General features: G+C 37.4%; 1 protein-coding gene across 2 annotated transcripts in view; it reads right to left on the minus strand.

The window, feature by feature from the left end:
* The window catches only part of Kap-alpha1 (karyopherin alpha1), a 188,621-nt gene that overhangs the window by 91,434 nt on the left and 71,445 nt on the right, over positions 1-25,742 (minus strand). For both annotated transcript variants that reach the window (XM_090379147.1, XM_090379146.1), the window contains exon 3: positions 18,843-18,944. In XM_090379147.1, coding sequence (XP_090235273.1) covers positions 18,843-18,944 — 102 coding nt within the window. The remainder of the gene's footprint in view (positions 1-18,842; positions 18,945-25,742) is intronic.

The following is a 25,742-nucleotide window of genomic DNA, read 5'->3' on the forward strand; positions in this document are numbered from 1 at the left end:
GCATAATACGAGTAGCAGTACGAAAGTAATGCCTCCTATTTATTTCCTCAGAAAATTTAATTCCTACAACTATGCCTTTTACATCAATTAATCCTCAATCATTAATAAACACATTGTTATTTTTCCACAAAGTCACCATCATTTTCTATGCACTTCTCCATCTGAGCCAGATGCTGTATTCCAATCCTGTAAAAGTCCTTACTTTTGCTCTGGAAGGCTTCACAAACACTATGATTGAGCTGGTTGTCATCCACAAAATGGGTTCCACGGAGTGCATCCATCAGCAGGCTGAAGAGGTGAGAGTCACAAGGTGCAAGATTCAGGCTACGAGAATGGTGAGGAAGAACAGTGCACCCCAGTTTTGCATTTGCCTTCATCATGCACAGACTAGTGTGGGGGTCGTGCATTGTCATGGAAAAGAACCTCATTAAGGTTTTTGTCTGGTCGAACTAAGGATATGGGCTTTCAACTTTGTCAGTGTTTCCACACATCGATCTGAGTTGATTATGGTGCCATCTCCAAGAAGTCCACAAGCAAGACCCCATCTTTGACCCAAAATACTGTTGCCATGACTTTACCAAAGGAATGCTGTCTTTTAAACTTCTTGTGTGGTGAATTTTGATGATGCCACTCCATCGAGACTGTCTCTTCATTTCCGGTCATAATGGTTGACCCAGGTTTAGTCACCTGTGACTATGCATGAAAGAAAAACTATCCTTCATTCTTGTAGTGCTGAAGTTCCATACAGATGATTTTCCGGGCTTCTTTGTGCTCATGTGTCAGCATTTTTGGGACCTACCGGGCACAAACCTTGTTGCAGCCTAGTTCCTTTATGATGGTTATCACAGCAGGTTACCCTATACTTACTTGCATTTCAAAATTTGCGTGTCGTGAAGGGGCAGTCCTCTTTGATTGGTGCGTCGATCTGGCTCTTGTTGTCTGTTGTCACTGGCTGGCTGCTTCGAGGCTTGTCAATATTGTCACTTTACCCACTCTTAGTGTCTTACCCAACATCTAACTATACTCACATATACAGTATTTTCTTCTTCCCTGGTAAGAAATTCAAGCACCCCTCTTTGCTTGATATGCATATCCGTAACATCCACCATTTTGAATCACCTGTGTGCTACATTCATGAGACCAATCACAGCACCACTCGGTATGGTGAAACTAGACCTCTAGTGACCACTCAGTCACAAGCGAAATGATCTACGGTGGCACATTTGAAAGCAAAAAATTAGGAGGCATTACTTTTGAACTGGTCCTCACATCAAAAAAATGTTATTATCTAAGATGTTAGAAAGCAAGTTACAGTGTAATTACTATAAATTCAAGATCTCTATTTACTCTCTTACTACAGGTTGTAAAAGTGCATGCGTGAAAAACCTTCCTAACATCGTGAGGGTTATTCTCATTCTCAATCGCAGGTATCAAAGTTTAGCTAGTCCATAAACGTGACTTGTTTTTGTTGAAAAGCCCTATCTGGCTAGACTTGTCTTTCTGCATCTCATTTGAAATTGGTTGTACATCTCCATATTCTCATGTTAACAGCAGATGGGTGCCCTTTCATTTGTCTGGATGGGGGTATGGGTTGTAACTTTTCTGATTGCTTGACCAGTCCTGTAGAAGGCCTAGGCAAGGTATCCTAGACTTACTCTAGCACTATCTTCTATCTCAGTTCTTACTTTTAACTATACTGTAATCTTCATTTTTATTTCTCCAAAATTTATTAAGATTATTCAAAGATGAATAAGAAATTATTTCTAAATAAACCACTGTTTCTATGCCTTTACTGCATATAGATTTTCTTTCTTTCCTTCCTTCTCCATTAGCCATTTTTATCACTATACAATCGCTAAGTTCCATTATACCTGAACTTAACACACATATGAGTACATAGTGGGCTACACTGAGGCACACTATTAGCATTAGTAGAGGCATATGATGCAAGAAAGAAAGCTTATGCAGCATCAGCCAAAAAAAAAAAAAAAAACAACCCCACTCCCATTTCACCCCTCCGTTTGTTCCAAATACCTGTCCAGCTCAGCCTTAAATTTAATTAGGCTATCAACTTCCACAACAAAAGATGGAAATCTGTTCCACCAATCAACTACCCACTGGCTAAAGGCAAACAACTTCCACACATCTATCCTACAACTGTCTTCCTCAATTTGAATTTATGCCCTCTCAGGCGATTATTCTGAGCAAGAGGAAGAATCCCATCAGCATCGAGCATGCTCAAACCATTCAGGCTTTATACACCTCAATCAGATCACCTCATAGGTGCCTAGTCTCCAGACACTGTAATTTGCAAAACTTAAGCATTTCTTCATAAGAGAAACCCTTTGTTCCATTCACTAATCTTGTTGCCCTTCTCTATACTCGTTCCAACAGCTCTACATCCTTCTTAAAATGAAGCCTCCAGATCTGTATACAGTACTCAAGGTGTGGCCTAACCATTACCTTATACAAGGGGATAATCACCTTTTCCCTGCTAGAAAATTTGCTGTATATCATTAACAAGACACCATGAGCTACTCCTGCAGACCATCTGCACTGCTCAGAAAACTTCATATCTGCCTTCACAATTACCCGCCCCCCCAGGTCCTTTTCATTCTCTACCATTGTCAGTGTAGTACCACAAAGTTGATATGTTACTCTGGAAAGTACTACTTTACATTTGTCAAAGTTAAACTTCATTTGCCACCTCTCAGTCCATCTGCTCAACTTTTCTAGATCCTGTTGCAGCAACATACTGTCATTAGCATCCTTAACAACCCTGCCAACCTTCGTATCGTCTGTAAATTTGGACATTAAGCCTGATATACCACTATCAATATCATTTATAAATACAGAAAACAACAATGGACCTAACACTGAACCCTGAGGGACTCCACTAATAACATTAGTCCACAAAGAGCTGTGTCCATTGATTACCACTTTGTCTTCTCCCATTCAACCATCCCTTTATCCATAGCAGCAATTTGCCTCCAATGCCACACTGCTCCAATTTGTGCAGAAGTCTTTCATGTGCAACAGTATCAAAAGCCTTTCTAAGATCCAAATATATGATATCAAAGTTATTCCCTGCATCCAGTTCCTTTGTGACCACATCATAGTATCCAATCAAATTGGTGAGGCAAGACATCCCCTTAACAAAACCATGCTGTGTCCGAGCTATAACTGAAGTTCTGTCTAGATGATCCTGCAGTGCCTCCATTAATTTCCTTGGAACAAAAGTTAAACTAACAGGTCTATAATTACTTGTTTCGCCCTTTGATCCTCCTTTGTGAATTGGGGTCACATTTACACATCTCCAGTCCATAGGTACCTCCCCTGAGTCCAAGCAAGCTCTCATAATTATGGCTAAGGGTTTGTTTAATTCCTTTGCTGCCTCCTTTAATAAAACTGGACAGATCCCATCCACCCCGGATGTCTTTTTTATGTTTATCTTCAACAATTTCTCCTCCACTTTACTCTCAGTTATTACAACATCATCTAGATCACTGCCAGAGTTTAACTCACCTCTGGCATTCCCCTCATGGATAACTCCTCATGGGTGAATGTAGATGCAAAATACTCATTTAGTTTGTTAGCCACCCGAGCAGGATCATCAACAGTTGAACCATGAATATCCAGTGGACCAATCTGATTCATCCTTTCCTTCTAGAGTTACATAGGTAAAGAACTCTTTGTTTAATATACACGTAAGTTAGTTATAAACCAGTTATACAAATATATTAACAAAAATCAGTAGCTTTCGGGACGCGTGTCCCTTTGTCAACTGACAAATTAAATACAAAATTAAATACAATACGAGCTGAGTGAGGCACGTTAATCATGCGTCATTGTTGCGTGGACGTGTGCTGCTTTCTACGCCACTGATGCAAAGAAAAACAACTCTTTGTTGTTTTTCTTTGCATCCTTTGCCAAGGATTTCTCATAACCTGTCTTTGACTGCCTAATCTCCTTTGTGACTTGGTTACAGACCAGCTTATATCTGTCATAGGCTTCCATGTCACCCATTAATTTTTATGTATCCCATGCATTTTTCTTCTCTGCCACGTCTCATTAGTTCATCTGACCTTCACTTAGGCCTAAACCTTGAACAATATTTCTTAGTTGGTATGTAAAGCCCAGTAGCTTCCAAGATTAATTCTTTGAATGCCTCCCATTTTGAATTTGCTGTTGGTAACATTTTCAGTTGGTCCCACCGTATATAATTTAAACACTGTCTCAGACCATGGTCGCCTTTACGAAAGCAAAAACCCTTCCCTTTACCCCTAATGTTAATTAACTTTTTGAGTAATTCCCACTTCAGCAAACTGTGATCATTGCCACCTAGTGGTTCCTTTATCTGTAGATTCTTAATGCTATAAGAATCACTACTGATTATCAGATCAAGAGTATTACTCCCTCTAGTTGCCTCCTGAACATGCTGATGTAGAAAACAATCATCCAATAAAACCATAAATTCCAGTCAATATCTGGGAAATTAAAATTTCCCCATTATAAGATTCTCTGATTTACTGGCCCACTATTTCCCTGTACAGTTTTTTTATTATACTCATCAGAGTCAAGGCCTATAACACTCTCCTACTCTCAATTTTGATCTCCCAGTGTTTATGTCACACCAAAGTGACTCGACACTGCACTGTCCAGCAATGTCGACTGGCTGCACTTCCTTGGATTTTACGTGTTTCTTAACTAATAGCATAACTCCTCCTCCATTCCTATCCTATCTATCCTTCCTGTACACATTTTACTCCCCAAATTCCAGTTCTGCATTCCTTATATCTGTGTGACACCATGTCTCTGATATCCCAACAATATCTGCCTTTGATGTTTTCACCAACAACTCAAATTCATTAAATTTATTTACCAAGCTCCTAGCATTGGTGTACATGAAAGTATACATGCACCTGTTCCTATTCTTAGCTACCCTAACACAACCCATGTGTTTACTTGTACCACAGTGTCTGAAATACCCTGCATCTTGTTTTCCAGGCTGCTGCTCATTCCAATAGAAGCAGTGCAAGAATCACTTTCACCTCTGCCAGTGGCTACTGTTAATCTATTAGTCTGTGTATCCCCCCCCAAGCTAGCAGTTTTCCGACGCATCTAACACTGCCTCGATAGCATCAGCAAATATTCTTGCACCCTTTCTATTTAAGTGTATCCCATCTCTGCAGAAGCAGTCTCTCCTGTTAACAAGCACAGACCAGGCTGAAAAAAAATTCTATCCCTTGAGCCTTGCACAATCTTTCCAGAGCTGAATTGATCGACAAGGATCTCATAATATACTCCCTCCTATCATGTCTGGGCAGAATTGCAGACACTTTCAAATTCAACCCTAATTCATGGCTTTTTTTCAACAGTGACCTGTATACTTGTTAAGTAATTCCGCCGGTCTCCTACTCTTAATATCATTAGTGCCAACGTGTACAACAATATCACCTTTTGTGCCCTTAAAAGATATCTGCTCTACGTCACCAACCTTTGCCCCTGGCAGACATACCCTGGTCCTATTCCACCTATCCTTTTTACACAACATGTTCCATTTCCCTGACAGTAGAGTCACTGACGACTACTAGTTCCTGTGGGACTAGCGCATTATGCCTTGGGGATTGCTGGTGGTGTTGCGTGATGATTGCGTGATGATCAAGTGCAAGCTTTGTCATTGATGTGGGCAGCTGAGAGCTTTATGGGCCCCTCAATTTAGATCCTTCGAGGGCATCCACCCTGTCCTTGATGCTCTCATAAAGGCCCATAACGCCAAGTTGTCATCTGATTTCCTCACACTCCTTACATCGTGCACACACAAAGACATTCCCCCTTGCAATATCATGTCCCGTACCTGATTGCTCCACAAACATCAAACAAGCAGTGCATTTTAAAAGGCTGTGATTCAGGGGACAACTGCCCCCCCTTTCGCTTTACGCATAAAAAGTGCTCATCTAAATTCAAAAGCCAATCAGTAAATGTTGTCGCAGTCATCCATGCCTTCTTGTTTGCTGCGTACTCAACCGGTATTTTTTTTTTTTACATTTTTAAAACAGCGTGGATTCGTGCTCTTCCCGATAACGAAGAAGAGCAGCTTTTCAGATCTGTCCGAATTGCAAGCCACCATTACCGTTATCCTCTCTTTGGACTTTTTTGCCACCAGAACACTGCTGTCCCTTATACAATTAGTTTTATTGGGCAAGCAGCGATAGAACAACCCAGTTTTGTCGGCGTTGAAGACATCTCTCGCACTATATTCTTCAAGCACTGTGGGCAATGTAGACTGCAGCTAATCTGATGTTACACTGAGTGAAACTTTATTTGCTTCACTGAAAACATTTTTAAAAATGATACAATTTCTTTTTTTGAAACGTTACAACCAGCCTGGATTCGCCAGTGAATTCAATCCCCATTTGAATTGCAAACACATCTGTTTTTTCCATTAATAGAGGTCCCAATATTGGAGCATTCTGAGACCTAGCTTGTTTGAACCAAACAAGCAATGTAGTCTCCAAATCTCCGTGTTTGGCCATTCTCATCCGGCCCAAATATTGCAGTAAGTTGGTTTCTATTCTTTATGATTGCTGACAATGTAAAGTTAGCGATTCCAATCTTTTTACAAATGTCTGTTTTCAAAGAATCCCCTAAATCTACTGCTTTAAGAAACTCCATTTTAACTTTAAGTGAAATAGCGCTTTGTTTATGCCCTGATTTTTCCACTGTACAGTTGAGGGTGATAAATTTACGGATTTCTTACTGAACATGAAATTCACCACTTCGTACAGTACATGTCACTCACTTCAAGACTGTAAATGAAATGTTTTGCCCGCCAACAGGTAATCCCATTTGTTTAAAATGATAAAGGTGGTGTGCAGCAAGCAGCATCCTTGTACTATCTACATATTGTTTATAATCAGACGTTGGCCTAGTCAATAGAAAGTTGAGTCATAAAGTCATAAACAGTAAAAATTTAGTGATTACGTGGTGGCCTGTATATTTTTTTTTTTTTTTGTTCTTCCGAGATGCAAAATATTTTCATGTTAAGCATTTTTTGTTTCATGTTGAAAGAAAATAAATGTATGAAATCACATAGCATTTTGTCAGGATCAGAATATTTTTTCATGTTAAGTGTTTTCCAGTATACATTAAAGCCAATTATTAACAAATATATTTTTTCAAAGAAATTCTAAATGATAAATCAGTGGCAATACTATCCATTTAAGTTCAGGTGATACACTCCCATACTGGTTTCAGGGATGATATACCCTTGTTCTTTGTGGATAATCCTTAGCAGAGCTTTCTTCATTATTGTTTGTAAGGTGATTTTTGCCAATCATTTTTCATACAGTAGTGCTAACATCTGAGGCATAACTTTGTACAACTTTTTCACAGCTTCACTTTCAATTAGTTCTTTACAAGACAGATGTTATTTTTAATTTTTATGAATGTACTACTACTTCACAAGTGCTTATTTCCAGTTCAGTGATGGAGTATATTCTGCTGCCTTATGTTTTTATGCTGTTCATTCTCATTAACATGAGTGTTCATAGCAATTATGTTATTCAGAATTTTTTCCATAGATTACTCCCAACCGATCATTTCTTTAGAGCAGAGTTTTTAAAAGTTGGTGCTGCAGCGTATTCCAAAGGGTGTTGCCAAATTTTGGCATTATATCCACATCATCTTCATTACGATTTCCTTTCATTGCATATATTGATGCAATTGGCTGATAAAAATACAATTACTAAGTAACGCATTAAAAATTTAAGATACTTATATTTTAATATGCTTCAAAATCAATAGTTGGTGATACATTCTTTCTCTTTGAAAGCTAATTGATGTAGTTTATTTCAGATGGACTTGAAGTTTGTGCCTGGTACTATATGTCTCCCCCACCTCTTTCTCTTACTTTTTTCTAAATGTTTTGGTCCAAAACATAGAAAGTTGTATTTACCATCAACTTAAGAAAAGAAACAAAAAGGATATCCAATTATTTTTGGCACATAAATACTTTGTCAGAATCAAAAAAAAGTTTGGAAAGCACTGCTTTAGTGACTGATCATATGGCTAGTCCCCAGGATCTTCATTCCCTTCTGTTAACAGAAATTCTCTAAATTTTTTTGTTTCAATTTTGCTTCTCTGTGGATATATTTCTGCCCTTAGATTTGAGATTTTTTTTTTTTAGGCCAAAAACATCCCTTTGATGTTTTTGGCAGACTTTCTGAAATTGTTTACTAATAGTTTGCAATTCTGGTGTCCAGCACAGAACTGGTTTCCTTTTCTTCATGGATATTTTCTGCACATATTTAGCAATGTTAGAGGCTGGTCTATTTTGCAAATCTAGCATATGGCATTTTCTTGTCTGTATTTATCCAGGCAAAAAAGTCTTGACTTGGCCCTGGTTATAACCAACTTAATGTTTTCAATATGCATATCCTCACAAAAGCATTTTTTGTGAAGTTCCACCCTAGGTTTTATTTCATTTACCCTTTTAAAATCACAACTTATTATTATTCCTATATGAAGTTCTTTGACTGGAAAGTTTAAAGACTGGTGAACTTAATTTATAAACTATACAGGACCATTTTCTTCTGTTGTATAGAACTGATCTTCACTATGTTCACAAGAAGCATCAAGTGAATATGCACACTGATTCTGCTCTACACTTTCAGTTGTTGCTCATCTGCTGTGTGAACTGTTGTTTCTGTTTTGTGTGATCACTGCTGCAACAGCAGTCCCGCAAAACAATGTGATTATGGTTAAGATGACACTTACAATTCCCACCCCCTCCTCCAAGGTATGAACAAAAAATTTTCTCATTACATATACATAGCTGATAACTTCTGACTTTCAGAAAGCTGGAGATCTGCCATTTATAAGCAGGATCAAAACAGACAAAAAAAAACACCAAGATTTCTTTCCAAAAAACGGGAAGTTTTTTAAAGTTCACACTGCACTATAAATTAAATTTCATGGGGAAAATTACACATTTTATATTAAAAATAACAACCACAGAGTTGCTTACCTGATACAGCATGCTTTTAAACATTAGCTTTTAAACGTTACCTAACATTTTTCTGTCTGTGGATTTCTGTTTGAATACTGTATTAGATATCACTGATTTTGACTGCTTCCAGAAAGATACTGTTGAAGACTTTACCCACTGCAGAAATGCTATTAAAAGTTGTTCTGTTCATAACAGTGGTCCTGCTGTCTAGATTTGTCTGTCATGAGCATTTTCAAAGCTCCACCAGAAAGAAACCTGAAATCAGTTTTTGTTTTTCTAACCTGACTGAATATTTTCACACTCAGCAATGCTACGAGGAATTGTTAAAATGCCAAGAATGACTTGGAATTATCCAAGTCATCCCAAGTCTTGGAATTATCCAAACATTTGGATTGTTATATATAAACCTTCTTTGTGCAATTTCCAGTTCTCTAATCAAGGACCACTGTACATCAATTCTTCCTTATTTCATAATAATGACCGGTACATTCTCACACTGAAACCAGCAGAATTGATGCTGCAAAACATCTTGTTGTTGTTTGGTTTTTAGGAGCATTAGCAACTAAGGCCATATTGCTCCGGTGCAAAACATCTACTGTTTTATCTGTTTCTTTATCAACACCAAGAAGTACAGGAGACTTGTCCACAAAAAATTTAAAATTGTGCACCATGCAGCCGTAAACTACTCTTAGTGAGCAAAAGAACAATGTTCAACCTTATTTCAGACTCTGCATGATCTTGGCAGTAGAAATGCCTAAGTCAGAATCATCCTTTTGATTTAGCCTGCTATGGTAATCAATTTCCAAAATGGAAGTGGAAGCTTTCAAAATTGTTAGTAAAATAAATTTCAACATAACATTTCTTTAACATATTTAAGAGTTTTAACATATATAATTTAACATATTTATATGTCAGGACCACAGTACATGGATATGGGGTATGTTGGATTGAAGAGCTATGTTTGGATTTTCAAATGATAGCATAACATTTAAAAGACAGAACCAAATTGCTTTATTCAAAGCAAAAGAGAGAAACATGAACAGATTTTCTGCACAAATGATGATAACATGCTCAGAATTCTCAGCTTGCTTAGCCTGTTTCAGGATAGCTTTTAGCAGAAGTATGCAATTTTCTTAAGTTCTTTTTTTTTTTTTTTTTTTTTTTTTATGAGAACCCCAAACACGAAAGGTATCAAAACCTATAGTACTTAGTACCGTGCATGGGTTGAAGGAAAAGTATGGGGAGAGGGGTATGCCGGAAACTTTGCTCTAGAGACTAAACATGGCTTTCACCACTTCGAGCCTCCAATAAGCAAAGTGGTGGTATTTCACCGGTTGATGAAAGTCATCTACCACCTGATATATGTTGTACTCTCCATATTCAAATTTGGTGTCGTTTATGTCTGAGTGACACCATGTCTCCAATATCCCTAAAATGTCCGCATTTGACAACTTAATCAGTACTCCAAATTCATCAATCACTCACAATGCTCCTAGCATTAGTATACATGCATCTGTTCTTTCTCTAAATTACCCTAACACAGCCCGTGCATTTATTGTTCTGTGACAACCCACAGCAGTGCTTGAAATCCCCAACACCTTGCTTTCCAGGCTGCTACATGTTCCAATAAGAGCAGTGCAACAATCACTTTTACTGATGCCTGCAGATCTAGTTAAACTATTAGGTCTGTATATCCTCCTCCCAAAAGCTAGCAGTTTTCTGCTCTCCCATCACTGACTTAATAGCATCAGCAAATATTCTTGCACCCCTTCTATTTAAGTGTATCCCTTCCCTGTAAAAACAAATAGTCTCTCCTGTTAACAAGCACAGGCCACACCGAAAAGAATTCTGCCCCGTGTGCCTTGCACTTTCTCTCCAGAGCCAAATTTATCGACAAGGCTCTCAACACACTCCTTCCTATTGTGTCTGGACAGAATTGCAGACACTTTCATATTCAATCCTAACACAACTTTTTTCCCAACAAAGGTAAAACAAGTTTAATGATCATACGAAATTTTTAGAAATCTTCAAGTACCGTGTTAATAGACTAGAAAAGAATAGCGAAAGCTTAAAAAGCGGTACTCACCTTGAAATTAATCTGCGATGGTTTACTTAGGTAGCGTGGTTAATATTTACGTTGAATTGTTAAATTGAAAAATTAAAAGGGAGGGAAGTAAGTAAAAGTTGACTGAGTTACATGGGCGCATCACTGACTTAATAGCATCAGCAAATATTCTTGCACCCCTTCTATTTAAGTGTATCCCATCCCTGTAAAAACAAATAGTCGCTCCTGTTAACAAGCACAGGCAACACCGAAAAGAATTCTGCACCGTGTGCCTTGCACTTTCTCTCCAGAGCCAAATTTATCGACAAGGCTCTCAACACGCTCCTTCCTATTGTGTCTGGACAGAATTGCAGACACTTTCATATTCAATCCTAACACAACTTTTTTCCCAACAAAGGTAAAACAAGTTTAATGATCATACGAAATTTAATGATCATAATAATACGAGTTTAATGATCATAAAAAAGGATGGAAGTGTTATAAATTAAACAACAGCAGCTGAGATATGCTGTTTCAAATAACACCTTGATAAATTATTTAATTGGTCTATAATGCAGTTCAAGTACAATACTGATTCTATATTGGGGTTTTAGTGCATCAATTTGTCTTCTTTCAAAACATTTAGATCATGAAATGGATTTGAACACGAGTCACTACCACTCACTACTAGTGATCACCTGTAATTTTCAATTTGGTCAACTTTGAAAAGTGCTGATACTGTTTTTCTCACTACTTCTTTAAAGAGACTTGTCAAAGGTTGCAACTGTTCTACCAGTCTAGTTACATATTTAACTACTTAGTATCAGTGTAAATACACCATAGTTAACCCATATATTTGAACTACATATGTAGCATAGAGGGCATCGTTTTAATTGTATCTCATAATGTGGTTGCCTTCACAACGAGATAGCTGCTATTGCATTACTTCAAATAAATACTACTTCTCTAGTAGAGAAGACTACTAGAGAGACTACTAGTAGACTCTCTAGTAGTCTTCTCTACTAGAGAAGAAGTATTTATTTGAAGTAATGCAATAGCAGCTATCTCGTTGTGAAGGCAACCACATTATGAAATACAATTAAAAAGATGCTCTCTATGCTACATACGTAGTTCAAATATATGGGTTAACTATGGTGTATTTACACCGATACTATATAGTTAATTATCAAAACTCATAAGGATTATGCCCTGTGCATTTAATTTTCCAAATACATTACCACCACACCCTTTTGGCATCTCTCGTAATGTGGATATAACTTCGCAACTGTGATGGCTTGTTGTATTACCTGGGTACCTGCCCGCCCACTGATGATGAAGCCACACAGCTTCGAAACGATCGTCTGGGTGGTGGTACCACTGAAAATAAATAACAGTAGTCTTCTCTACTAGAGAAGCGTTATTTATTTGAAGTAATGCAATAGCAGCTATCTCGCTGTGAAGGCAACCACACTATGAGATACAATTAAAACGATGCCCTCTACGCTACATACGTAGTTCAAATATATGGATTAACTAGGGTGTATTTACACCGATACTATATAGTTAATTATCAAAACCCATAAGGATTATGCCCTGTGCATTTAATTTTCCAAATATTTAACTACAGATGGCCAATGTGCATACACATGCTTCAAAGTATTTTTTTACCTTCAGTGGGGGCATCAATTAAAATTGTTAAAATCCATCTTTCCTTTTAGCACTTCTTTCTTGACAGTAGCAGGCTACCTCAAACAATTTGGCGTTAACGTTAACCCAGAAAAGTCTGAGTGCATGCTCTACTCCTTGAAGAAAGGACCAACAATCCATCTCGCCTAACATCAGTGGAGCTTCCACCCTGGCTGTTCCATATCATTTAGATTTGGGGGTTGTTTATGACATGAAACTGAGATTTAACCATCACATACAAACTCATAAGTTGTGCGGTGCACCTAAAAGGGAGAGTGAAACAGCACCTACATTACATCTCAAACAAGGTCACAGCAATTAAATATGTCAGGACTACAATATACTCCCCACTACTTTATTAGGTCATTGCCACTGAAATCTCAGGAAATTAGGTGGTAGGACCTGCCAGAGTAAATAACTATAATGCTGGTGCACCTGGTCTGCCTCCACAGGGTGTAGTGTGGACAACATTGGGTCCCATTAGGGGCCCAGCAGCTAAATGACCAGAGGAACAATGGTACACAGCACTACTCATATAAAAAATCCATACACCTTTAAACCTCTGGCATTGATAGTGTTCTGTTTCACACCCACAATGTATATTACGTGGAGATGGGGGACAGCCCTGGTGCTGTTTGACACTAAACACGCTCTACACTTCCCCCCTAATTTACGCAGCTGAAATCTGAGCATCAGCAGGACCTACAAACATAGGTTGCACCCCAAGTCATACAACTGAAATGGCACTGGCCCAGGGATTCTCCAGGGACTCTCTCATTGATGAAAGAAGACTAGTAATAATGGTAAAGATGTTGACCAGACTCATCACATCTCCTTCATCCTGGGATCTGTGGCTGGACGATTCCACCTGCCCAGTTCAGAGCAAACCCAACAATTTGCCCTCTTCACTCAAGCCTCCACTTATCAGATCATTTCCTACCCCACCACATGCTCGGATGAATCCAGGACATCAATGAAGACCTTAAGAAATTTGCTGAAAACCGACGCTATAGGAATGAGATTCTTGACCTCACACACACCATAGGCTCCATTCACTCATCATAGAATGTGGACTGCCAGCTACATCTAAGAATGCCTAACCCCCTTAATTAAAACAGGGAAGGGCGACCCTCCAAGATGTGACACCACTATCTCAATACAGTGTTACAAGACATCTCAACCACATAGACAAACCAAATCTGGATGCAACCAGTAAGAATAGTCTCTGATGGTGTGGACAGTGTACACAAGGAAAAGCCTTCTCTGCCATGCATCCAAGCCAGCATACCCTTTAATCACCACTTGGAGACCCCTGTTAATTAACTAATGAGCATAACAGGGAATGAACCAGACACTGTCCTGCTGCTCTCTCCCTGTGAGGACAATAATCAGCACTTTAAACCGTATACGCATCAATTGTCATTTTGTTTATTAAATTTTATTGTTTTAATGTCACAATACACCATCTTAATGTTTTATGTAACTTAATGTCATTGTAAAAATTTGCATAATTGTATGTCATCTCGTTTTTTTCTATGTCTGATGTCATTTAATGTTTTTTTTAATTATTTAATGTCTTATGGCATTTAATGTCATTTTATTTAATTCCTTAATTTTTCTGTCTGGAACCCTTTCTGTAAGTGTCAGTATAATCAATATACCTCTTATCCGTAAACCTCTGGCTTTTCGGCCGGTGAAGAGATATTGCATCACTATCCTATCTTGTAACTAGTTACAACTGAATATTTGTGCAATAAAAGACTCTCTCTCTCTCTCTCTCTCTCTCTCTCTCTCTCTCTCTCTCTCTCTCTAAATTTCCACCAAGAATTCGTTTACTTTTAGAGGAAGGTATGCAAATCCCTTTTCAGCACACAAATTAATAAGATAACAAGGTTGATTGGTTGGGTTTATTGGCGCATTAGCAACTAAGGCTATAATGCGCCAAAACCTGGTCGAGAGATAACAAGGACAGCCCATTATTGCTGTGTTCAATCTCCTCTTCTAATACACTGCAACTCCAGTTTTCAGGCATAACATAACAGGCACATTATCATCATATAGTGCCAGACAGTTTTCTGAAGGAATCCCACATGATATTATATTGTTCAGAAGATATTCAATGTTCTGTAGTCACCTTGCAAATGCTAGAATTAAGAGTAAGGCACTTTCGATTTGATGTTTTTTTAAAAAAAAAAAAATTTTTAAACAAAAAGTTGCCACAACGGGATATAGCTCAGAATCATTTCCTTCTATATTATGGAGAAGGGTCAAATCAAATATAAAAGACAGATACTCTGTAAACTGAAGAGTTGGCAGCTTTGCATATATGTCCCAGTATTATGTTTGTTTGCAGACAAAAGTTTCAGTTTGAGGAATTAAAATACATATTTGGCATTGTTTTAGTAATTTAATATTGCTTGTAGTGCAAATGATGAGCATAAGGAACAATTACACTACAAGTGTTCCCTATGAGTATAAACAGTTTTAAAGACTGTTTACAATTCATTTTCAAATTTTGAAACTGAACAAGATGTGATAAGTCTAGTGTAGTATGGCAGGATTGGCATTGAGGAAGGTTCCCACTTCAAAGAAAATAAGAACGAGCAACAAAGCATGTCAAACCTATAATTTACGTAAAATTATTTAACTTATCATAATTTGTTGGTGATCTTTATTGTTTCATGCCACTGAAACAGATAATTGGTTTATAGTCAGTGTATGGTACTGGATGAGTTATGCAGTTAATGGTAGTGGCAATCCTGTCTGACCAATCTGACTGGATACTATGATGCAGTAACAAAGGACTTGATACAAAAAATAATTCTGATCATCATATGCTTGGATTTCAAGAAAGCTTTTGATATGTTGCACATAAAAGACTGCTATACAGATTGGAGCAGTGTGCCATTAAGAACAAATTAATGCTCTGAATAAAGGGATGAAAGATGACTAAAGGGAGAAGACAGAGTGGTTATTAATGGACATTGCTCTTCATGGACTAATGTTATTAGTGGAGTCCCCCCCCCACTGTTCAGTGCTGGGCCCACTTTTTTTTTTTTATATTTATTAATGATATTGATGAAGGTATGACAGGCTTAATGTCTAAATTTTCAGATGATACAAAGACTGACATGGTGATTAATGACAGTAATAAGGATAAGCTACTGCAAAAAGATCTAGAAAAATTAGGAAGATGGGCTGAGAATATGGCAGTCGAAGTTTAACATTAACAAATGAAAGGTACTGCATATGGGTAGCAGTAATCACAAATTAAAGTACAACTGTGTGGTACTTGAATTTGGGATTACACTTAGGGGAGTAGAAAATGAAAAAGACCTGGGTAATTGTGCAGTAGTAATGGAGGTATCTGATGAAAGAAAGCAAGCTCATGTAGCATCAGCCAAAAAAAAAAAAAAAAAAATTTCATATATCCATTCCCTCCTTGAATTTATTTAAGCTACCAACTTCCACAACAATGGATGGAAGTTTGTTCCAGCAATTAACCACCCACTGGCTAAAGGCAAGTTTCCACACATCTATTCTACAACTGTCTTTCCTCAATTTGAATTTATGCCCCCTCAGGTTCATAATCTGAGCAAGCAGAAGAATCCCATCAGAATTCAGCATGCTCAACCCATTCAAGCCTTAGTATTAGTATTAGTAACGGCCGTATGGTGCAAGAAAGCCTATGGCTTATGCTGCACCAGCCAAAAAAAAAAAAAAAAAAAAAATCCGAACAAAACAATGATAAAAACAAAAATTAAATAAATAAATAAATAATAATAATTAATAAATAAATAAAAATAATAAAATGAAATTAAAAATTAAATAAAAAGGAAATTAATCCTATCATCCTATGCGCTTCCCTTACCCGAAAGTACTATCCAGATGACCTTTGAATTTCCCCAAACTGTCGGCCTCTACCACCCATGAAGGCAACTTATTCCAGTAATTTATAACTCGCTGGCTAAAATAAAACTTCCTGCAGTCCAATCTAAACATTTCCCCGCGTAACTTGAATTTATGTCCCCTAGTTCTAGCATCATTTATAATACACTTCAATAAGATCACCTTGCAGGTATCTAGTCTCCAGCCACAGCAATTTCCAGAACTTAAGCCTTTCTTGGTAGGAGGACTCCTTCGTTCCCCTCACCAATCTTATTACCCTCCTCTGTACACGCTCAAGCAACTCTACATCTCTCTCTTAAAATGAGGCATCCAGACCTGTACGCAGTACTCAAGGCGTGGCCTGACCATTGCCTTATACAAAGGGATAATCACCTCCTTTTCCCTACTAGCAAAATTCCTGTATATCATTGACAATACCCCATGACCTGCTCTGGCACCTGTCTGCATTGCTCAGAAAACTTCACATCTGACTGCACAATTACTTCCAGATCTTTTTCATTTTCTACCACCCTAAGTGCAGTACCATACAATTGGTACGTTTCTCTGGGGTTACATCTACCCATATGCAGTACTTTGCATTTTTCAATGTTAAACTTCAGTTGCTGCTTCTCAGCCCAACTGCCCAAATTTTCTAGATCCTGTTGCAGAAGCACACTGCCATTAACAACCCTGCCAACCTTTGTATCATCAGCAAACTTCGATATTAAGCTTGATATACCTTCATCAATATCACTGATAAATATACAAAACAACAGTGGGCCCAACACCAAACTCAGATATTAAGTTCTCTGAGCAGTTCAGACAGGCTACCAGGACAACTCTTGGAGTTTTGTCAATGACATAGAGGAATTTTGCTAGCAGGGATAATGAGGTGATTATCCGATTATACAAGGCAATGGTTAGGCTGCATCTTGAGTAGTGCATACAGGTTTGGAGGCTTCATTTTAGGAAGGATGTAGATCTGCTGGAACAGGTGCAGAGAAAGACAACAAAAATTGGTGAGCAGAACAAAAGGGTGGTCTTACAAGAAAGACTTCAGTTCTGCAAATTGCAGTAACTCAAGACTAGGCACCTGCGAGTTGATCTGATTGAGGTGTTAAGCCTTTGAATGGCTCGAGCAAGCTCAACACTGATGCCATACATTCAAATTGAGGAATGACGATTGCAGGATAGATGAGCAGAAGTTTGTTCTCAGTTAGCAGGTGGTTGTTTGTTGGAACAAACTTCCATCTGTTGTTGTGGAACTGGGTAGTTTGAATATATTCAAAGAAGAACTAGACAAACTATTGAAGAAGATGGGCAGGCGATGTGGGAAGGTGTTTTTCTTTTTTTTTTTTTTTTTGCTGATGCTTTATAAGCTTGTTTTCTATCATTATTATTTGCCACTTTTAATACTGGGTGGTTTCTTATGATGCTATATCTGTCAGTTTGGTTTTTCTGTTATTCTACATCTCTTATGATTCAAAAGAACATAATAACATGGATTCACTTGGTAAGTTTTTCTAATTTATTTCTAATCTGCTGAAGAACTGGATGTACAGTAATGACTGTGTTTTGAGGGTTCTAGGACAGCCAAGTGAGTGTGAATAATATTGCACTGAATGATATAGATTTGCATCTTTTGGTGCCTAGAATCTATAATAATATAGATTCCAGCTTGGCTATGGAGAAAGTGCATTTTTTTAACTAAGTAAAAACAAGTTGAGTTTTGCATTTTATGTATCTGTGATTTAATAAAATGCTAATTCATCGCACCACATCACAAACTTCATGAAATCTAGAAGATAAGTATACTTTCTATAAAACTGTAAAAGGCATGTATCTTCTTGAAATTTTCCAGATAAGATTTGCTTCACAATGAATTTATGCTATTTTGTGCAAGGTTAGTTTGCTTTTCAGCTACATAAATTATATTTTAATGCAAATTATATGTAAAAGATAAGTTACATTTACAATGTTACTAATTTATATACTATTCAGAAATTGGCGATTTATCAGAGAGCGAGTGAGGATACGAGTAATGTATAACCTACTATACAATGTACCCTTTTCTACCCAATACAGTTTATAATAAATAAAAATCTCTTTTATTTCCTCTATTTATAATTTCAAGGCTGGCAAAAAATACAAAAGCCATCACTAATGCAACTTATCTTGAGAACTGCAATAATAGTATTAAATGCTGAATATTACCTGCGCAGTGGAATTAAGTGAATCTTCATGCATCATGCTGCTTGACAATTCAACATCCTGTAACAGCTCTGGAGGTGTACTCAGGTTTCTTCTTTTATACAACTGAAAAATATTCATTAGTTACATAAAAAATTTCAACGAAACAAATAAAGTAAGAAACTTATTATACATATTTAAAGATTAATATACAATTATATTATATTATTCAATATTAACAGAAGTAAATAACTCAAAAATCATTAAGTAGGAGGAAAAAGGCTTTCAAATGTAATATTTATTGGCACAGTTGCCAAAGAATAATAATATAGCAGCAGGGCAACTGACCTACTCGTTTCTTAGCAAAATAAAATATAATGAAGAAAGCATGCTTTTTTCCAATATGATTAAGTGTTTTTAATTCACTGACAGTCTGAGTCAAAAAACATTCAAAGAATATTTGTTAACCCAAAACCACCAAGGTAGGAAAAAAAAAAAATTTGCACACATCACTTCATTTAAATGGTTCTGAGCACTTTTGGTGTTTGAAAGATGGACTTCAGGGCTTAGGTTATGCCTACAATTAGAAATAACACAGTATTTCTACTAAGAAAGACCATAACAAGGTTCTGTCAACTGCAGCATCTGGAAAAAAGGAATCTTTTTAGTGACCTAAATAGAGTATTTAATACTTAAAAGGGATAAATAAATGTAGTAGTAATAGTAATGATGCAAGAAAACAATCATATGAGCTTATGCAGTATCAGCCAAAAAAAAAAAAAATAATAATAATTTCACACAACCATTCCCTCTAAAAGTTTGTCCAGTTCTTCCTTGAATTTATTGAAGCTATCAACTTCCACAACAGGTGGAAGTTTGTTCCAGCAATTAACCACCTGCTATCTGCTAGCTAAAGGCAAATTTCTGCACATCTATTCTACAACTGTCTTTCCTCGATTTGAATTTATGCCCCCCTCAGGTTCATAATCTGAGCAAGCAGAAGAATCCCATCAGAATTCAGCATGCTCAACCCATTCAAGGCCTTATACACCTCAATCAGATGACCTTGCAGGTGCCTCCAGCCACTGCAATTTGCAGAACTTAAGCCTTTCTTGGTAAGAGGACCCCTTCGTTCCCCTCACCCTCACCAATCTTGTTGCCCTTCTCTGTACATACTCAAGCAACTGTACATCCTTCCTAAAATGAGGCCTCTAGACCTGTGCAGTACTCAAGGTGTAGCCTAACTATTGTCTTATACAAAGGGATAATCACCTTTTCCCTGCTAGCAAAATTCCTGTATATCATTGCCAATACCCCACGACCTACTCTGGCAGCATTGCCTAGAAAACTTTATATCTGACTGCACAATCATTCCCAGGTCTTTTTAATTTTCTACCACCCTAAGTGTCGTACCACACAATTGGTACATTCCTCTGGGGTTACTTCTACCCATATGCAGTACTTTGCATTTGTCAATGTTATACTTCAGTTGCCACTTCTCAGCCCACCTGCCCAAATTTCTAGATCCTGTTGCAGTAGCACACTGCCATTATTGTCATTAACAACCCTGTCAACCTTCATCAATATCATTGATAAATACACAAAACAACAGTAGGCCCAACGCCGAATCCCGAGGGACTCCACTAATAACATTAGTCCACGAAGAGCAGTATCCATTGATTACTACTCTGTCTCCTGTCGTTCAACCACCCTTTTATCCATTGTAACATCCACTGTGTTTTATCCATTGTGGATGACGACTTTACAATTTCTCATCTGAGAGAGAGAATAAATGTACAGTAATTTGCCACATCCCAAATAAATTTAAAGGAGGGAGGACAAACTATTACAAGAAATGGGCAACGAAATGTGCAAAAAGTTCTCCTCAACCCAATGATAATTTGACTTTTGAAGATTTGTTGGATGATTGTCTTCTACACCAATATGTTAGATAGGTAATGAGAGCAAGTAATACTCTTAATCTGATTATCAGCAGCAACTCTTCATGCATCAAAATCTGCAGATAAAAGAACCATCAGGTGGCAGCCATAACAGTGTATTGAGTTAGGATTTTTTTAAAGATGTAACTACTGTCAAGGGCCTTTGCTTTCATAAAGGTGACTACAATAGCCTCAGACAATTTTTATATTCTATTCAGTGGAACCAACTGAAATTACCAACAAATTCTAAATAGGAAGGATTCTTAGGGAAGTAACTGTAGAAGCTACAAGGCTTATATGGATATGATAACCAAATGGATATCAGATGAACTAAGGAGACTGGTGGTGGTAAAGAAAAATGAATGGGATGCTTATTAAAGCATTAGGATATAAAAAACCTACAGCAGATATAAACTAATCTGCAACCAAAGTCACAAAGTGAATTAGGCAAGCTAAGACAGATTACAAGAAGTCTCTGGCAAAGAAAAGTAGCAAAGACTTCTTCACTTATGTAAATACTGGAAGGAAAGGGTTGAATCACATTTGTCTGCTATGAATGGTATAACAGTTGATAGTCCAGGTTGGTGACAGATTTCAGTATATATTTTACATTTATGTTCACATGAGGAATTTTTTAGGGATGGGGTATGCCAGAAGCGTATCAAATCCCAACAGAAAGCGAAACAATTTTGCGATACCTGACAAGAAACTGGAAGAAAAACTCAAAGCTAGAAGGCCTTTGGCCATAATTTCTTGAGCATCCTTGGACTCAGGGGAGATCACTAATAGAATGGAGATGTGCAAATGTCTCTCCTATTCATAAAGGGGAGGGGATGAAAGGGTGAAGTGAAGTGGGTAATTAGACTTGTTACTTGATTTCTGTTTCAAGGAAAATAATGGGGTCACTGGCTAGAGAAAGTAATGTAAAAACATCTGGACAGGAATGTAGTTATGTTGTTATTTGATTTTTAGGAGCATCAGCAACTAGGGCCATACTGCTCCAGGGATATGAGGTGGTCATTCCCTGACCTTTCTGCATCCTCCGTATTTGGTGGATCACGGGCTTGAACCCCGGTCTAATCAAGAAGCTTGTGCTAGGCACTGCTGCTCCTGCCCACCTGGCTACGGAGGTGCCGAATGTAGTTATATTGCAGTCACAGCATTGATTTATTAAGGAGGATCTGCTCTGACCAGTCTGATTGAATACTATGGTGCCATAACAAAGGAATTGGATGTAAACAATAATTTTGACATCATATACTTAGATTTCAGAAAAGCTTTTGATATTGTGTCACAAAAAAGATTGTTGTACAAATTGGGGCCATATGGCATTAGGGACAAGTTGCTGTTATGGATAAAGAGATGGTTGAGTGGGAGAAGACAGTTCTGTTTGTTTGTTTGTTGTTTGGTTTTTAGGAGCATTAGCAACTAGGGCCATATTGCTCCAGGATATGCGGTGGTCATTCTCTGACCTTTCTGTATCCTCCGTATTTGGTGGTGACGGGTTCGAACACCGGTCTAATCAAGAAGCATGTGCTATGTACTGCTGCTCCTTCCCACCTGGCTACGGAGGCACCAAGACAGTTCTCAGTGGCTACCAATGGACATTGCTCTTCATGGACTAACATTATTAATGGAGTCCCAGGGATTTGGTCCTGGGCCCATTGTTGTTTTCTGTATTTATTAATATTGATGAAGGTATACCAGACTTATTGTCTAAGTTTGCAGGGATACAAAAGTAGGGTGATTAATGCATACTACTACTAGAGTAAGACCAAGAAAAATTAGGTTGACATGCTGAGAAGTGGCAATTGAAGTTTAACAATGACAAATGCAAGGCAGTGCATATGGGTATCAGTAATACCAGAATAACATACCAACAATGTGGTACCACTCTATGCAGTGAAGAACGAAAAAGACCTGGTGGTAATTGTGCAGATGAACTGCTAGGAAGCTCATACAGTTTTGCCAATGATATAAAGATATTTTGACAGCAGGAATAAGGAGGTGATTATTCCATTGTATAGAGCAGCGTTTCCCAAACTTTTTTAGTGACAGAACACTATATCACAATATATTTGTGGAACACTTACGAAACAAGTTTAGCAGAAGCCAAAGAAATGTTTGCCTAATATTTTATTACATACAATGTACTGTGCATCAGGAGCATCTTTATTTCCAACACATGTAAAGCCAAAATTCAAATAACTGTCATCAAACTTTCATTTTGGTCTTATTAGTTGGTTCCTCTTTTTCACTTCAGATTTTTGGGGAACAAAGGGCTGCAATTGTTCAGTCTCATTTTGAAGTGTGACAATATTGCGTTTGTTTTCATCGACCACACAGCTGCACTACTAGATGTACTTGCTTCTTGTTTTAAAGTTTCAACAACAACTCCATGGTCATTTATTTTAATAATAATATTTTGAAATACTGATAATTATCAAAAAAAATTTATACTAGGAAGTGAGTTTAGTTATGATATCGGTTCACTTCCCCCTCTCCTTCAACCCATGTACTCCAGGCTAAATCACATATGAATGGCATATTAGATCACTACATTGCTAGTTTTTCATAGATGTCATTACCTCTATGCATACATCTTTATGCAAAGCCCGTCAAAATAAAGTGTTCTGCGGTCTATTTGATTATTAGTCTATGCCAGTATATTAATAACAAAAAAAAAAAAATGTTAAAAATGATAATGATACAAAAGTGGTGTAAACTCCAAATATGCAAAATTTATTTATTTTTTTTAATTATTAATTACGATTTTTCATAGAACACTTGCTCACATCTCACAGAACACTACTGTTCTGCAGAACACAGTTCCACATTCCCACATTTTAGGAAGGTGCAGAACACCTTCCTAAAATGTGGCTTCCGCACCTGTATACAGTGCTCAGCGAGGATATTTTACGTATGCCTTGGAGTGCTGGAACAAACAGGCAATGCTTTTTAGTAAATGGAAGGGATTCATCTGTGAACAATGATCACTCCAAGTATCAATGGCAGCTGTTTTTTTTTTTTTTTTTTTTTAGTGTTCTAACATTAACAGATGCATTTAAACGATAATCAGAATCTACATCACTTGAATAGAATTAGATTTCAGTATCAGATGATATATATATATAAAGAGCTGATTCAATGTTATCAGCTTCAGCATGCTATCCATCCCTATTCCTTTTCAGACTTGGTGTTGCAGCTGTGGATCGATTATAAACAACCCTTTAGGGAAAAAAATTATAAGTAAATACTTTTTACCCAAATTTTTATCAGCAGACACACACTAAGGATGTTTTGTTTTTCAAAAACAAAAGAATTAAAATTCAGGAAAATACAATCTTCAAACCCTGGCTTGTAGCCATGAAGGGTATTGTGTACAGTGTGTGCCGTTTGTATGCAAATAAAGAGTTCTGATAAACTAGATAAAATAGCTTCAATATAAGCAAAGAACATATGAAACTGCCAACCACGTATACAGCTTTTATAGCACTATCTAGCCAATGCAATTGAAGCTGAGCAAATTTCTTTTTTCTTCTTGTGGAAAATAACCCCTGGCTTGTAGCCATGAAGGGTATTGTGTACAGTGTGTGCCGTTTGTATGCAAATAAAGAGTTCTGATAAACTAGATAAAATAGTTTCAATATAAGCAAAGAACATATGAAACTGCCAACCACGTATACAGCTTTTATAGCATTATCTAGACAATGCAATTGAAGCTGAGCAAAATCCCAGCTGCAAAGCAATAGTCCATGGTTCAATCGGCACGCTGATATTACTCAGCTGTTCATTTCATGTGCTTTTCCTTTTACAGCACTCATTGACCATAACTGAACAGACATATAGGTGTTAAGGCACAAAAATTGCAGTTCATTTTTATACAAAATTCACGTTGTGGCGGATGAATGTATTAATCCCAAATGGCAAAATTCCATATATCACTAATAAAATCTTGAGCTGTTCCAGCAGTCCATCTGCACTGCTCAGGGAACTTCATGTCTGACTGCAAAATTACCCAAGTTCTCTGCTACCTTCAGTGTGGTACCACACAGTGGTTTGTTATTCTGGATTAATGCAACCCATATGCAATATAAAATAAAATAAATTTTCTGTTTATACTCCGGGACGACCAAACGGTCAGAGGAGTTCACAAGATAGACAGAATACAAGAAACAGCACCGTATTCAGTAGTCACGGGCTTGAACCCCGGCCACTCAAGGCACGTGTACTTATGCACCCGCGCGCCTGACCACTAGGCTACGGCGGCCTATATATGTTGTATTTGTCAATGTTAAACTTCAGTTTTCACTTCTCAGCTCACTTCCTAGTTTTCCTAGATCTTGTTGCAGTACCATACCCTGATTACTGTCATTAATCATCTTGCCAAGTTTCGTATTATCTACAAACTTAGACAGTAAGCCTGAAATGCCTTCAAATATCATTAATAAATATTGAAATCAGCAATGGGCCCAACAACAAATTCTGGAGGCCTCTACTAACATTGGCTAAAGAACAGCAGTGCCCATTGATAACCACTGTCTTCTCTGACTGAACCATCCTTTCTTGCATAGCAGTAACCTGTCCCTAATGCTACTACTCCAATTTTCACAGCAGCCTTTCACATGCAACTTCAAAAGGTTTTTTGAAATCTAAGTATGCGATATCGAAATTATTTTTTAAATTGTTTCTTTGTTACTGCATCTACCTAATCAGATTGGTCAGAGGAGATCGTCTATTAATAAATCAATACTGTGAATGCTGTGTAACTGTAAAAAAAAAAAAAATATCAGAGGTAAAGGGAAGGGTTTTTGCTTTTGTAAAGGTGACTACGGTGGTCTGTCAGTATTTAAATTCTATACGGTGGGACCAACTGAAGATGTTAACAACAGCAAATTCAAAATGAGAAGAATTCAAAGGATTAATCTTTGAAGCTACTAGGCTTTTCATACCAACTAAGAAATATTGTTCAAGGTTTAGGCAT

Source organism: Mastigoproctus giganteus, chromosome 8, assembly GCF_048544385.1.
Source record: "Mastigoproctus giganteus isolate SK-2022 chromosome 8, ASM4854438v1, whole genome shotgun sequence".
In the NCBI taxonomy this organism is placed as follows: domain Eukaryota; kingdom Metazoa; phylum Arthropoda; class Arachnida; order Uropygi; family Thelyphonidae; genus Mastigoproctus; species Mastigoproctus giganteus.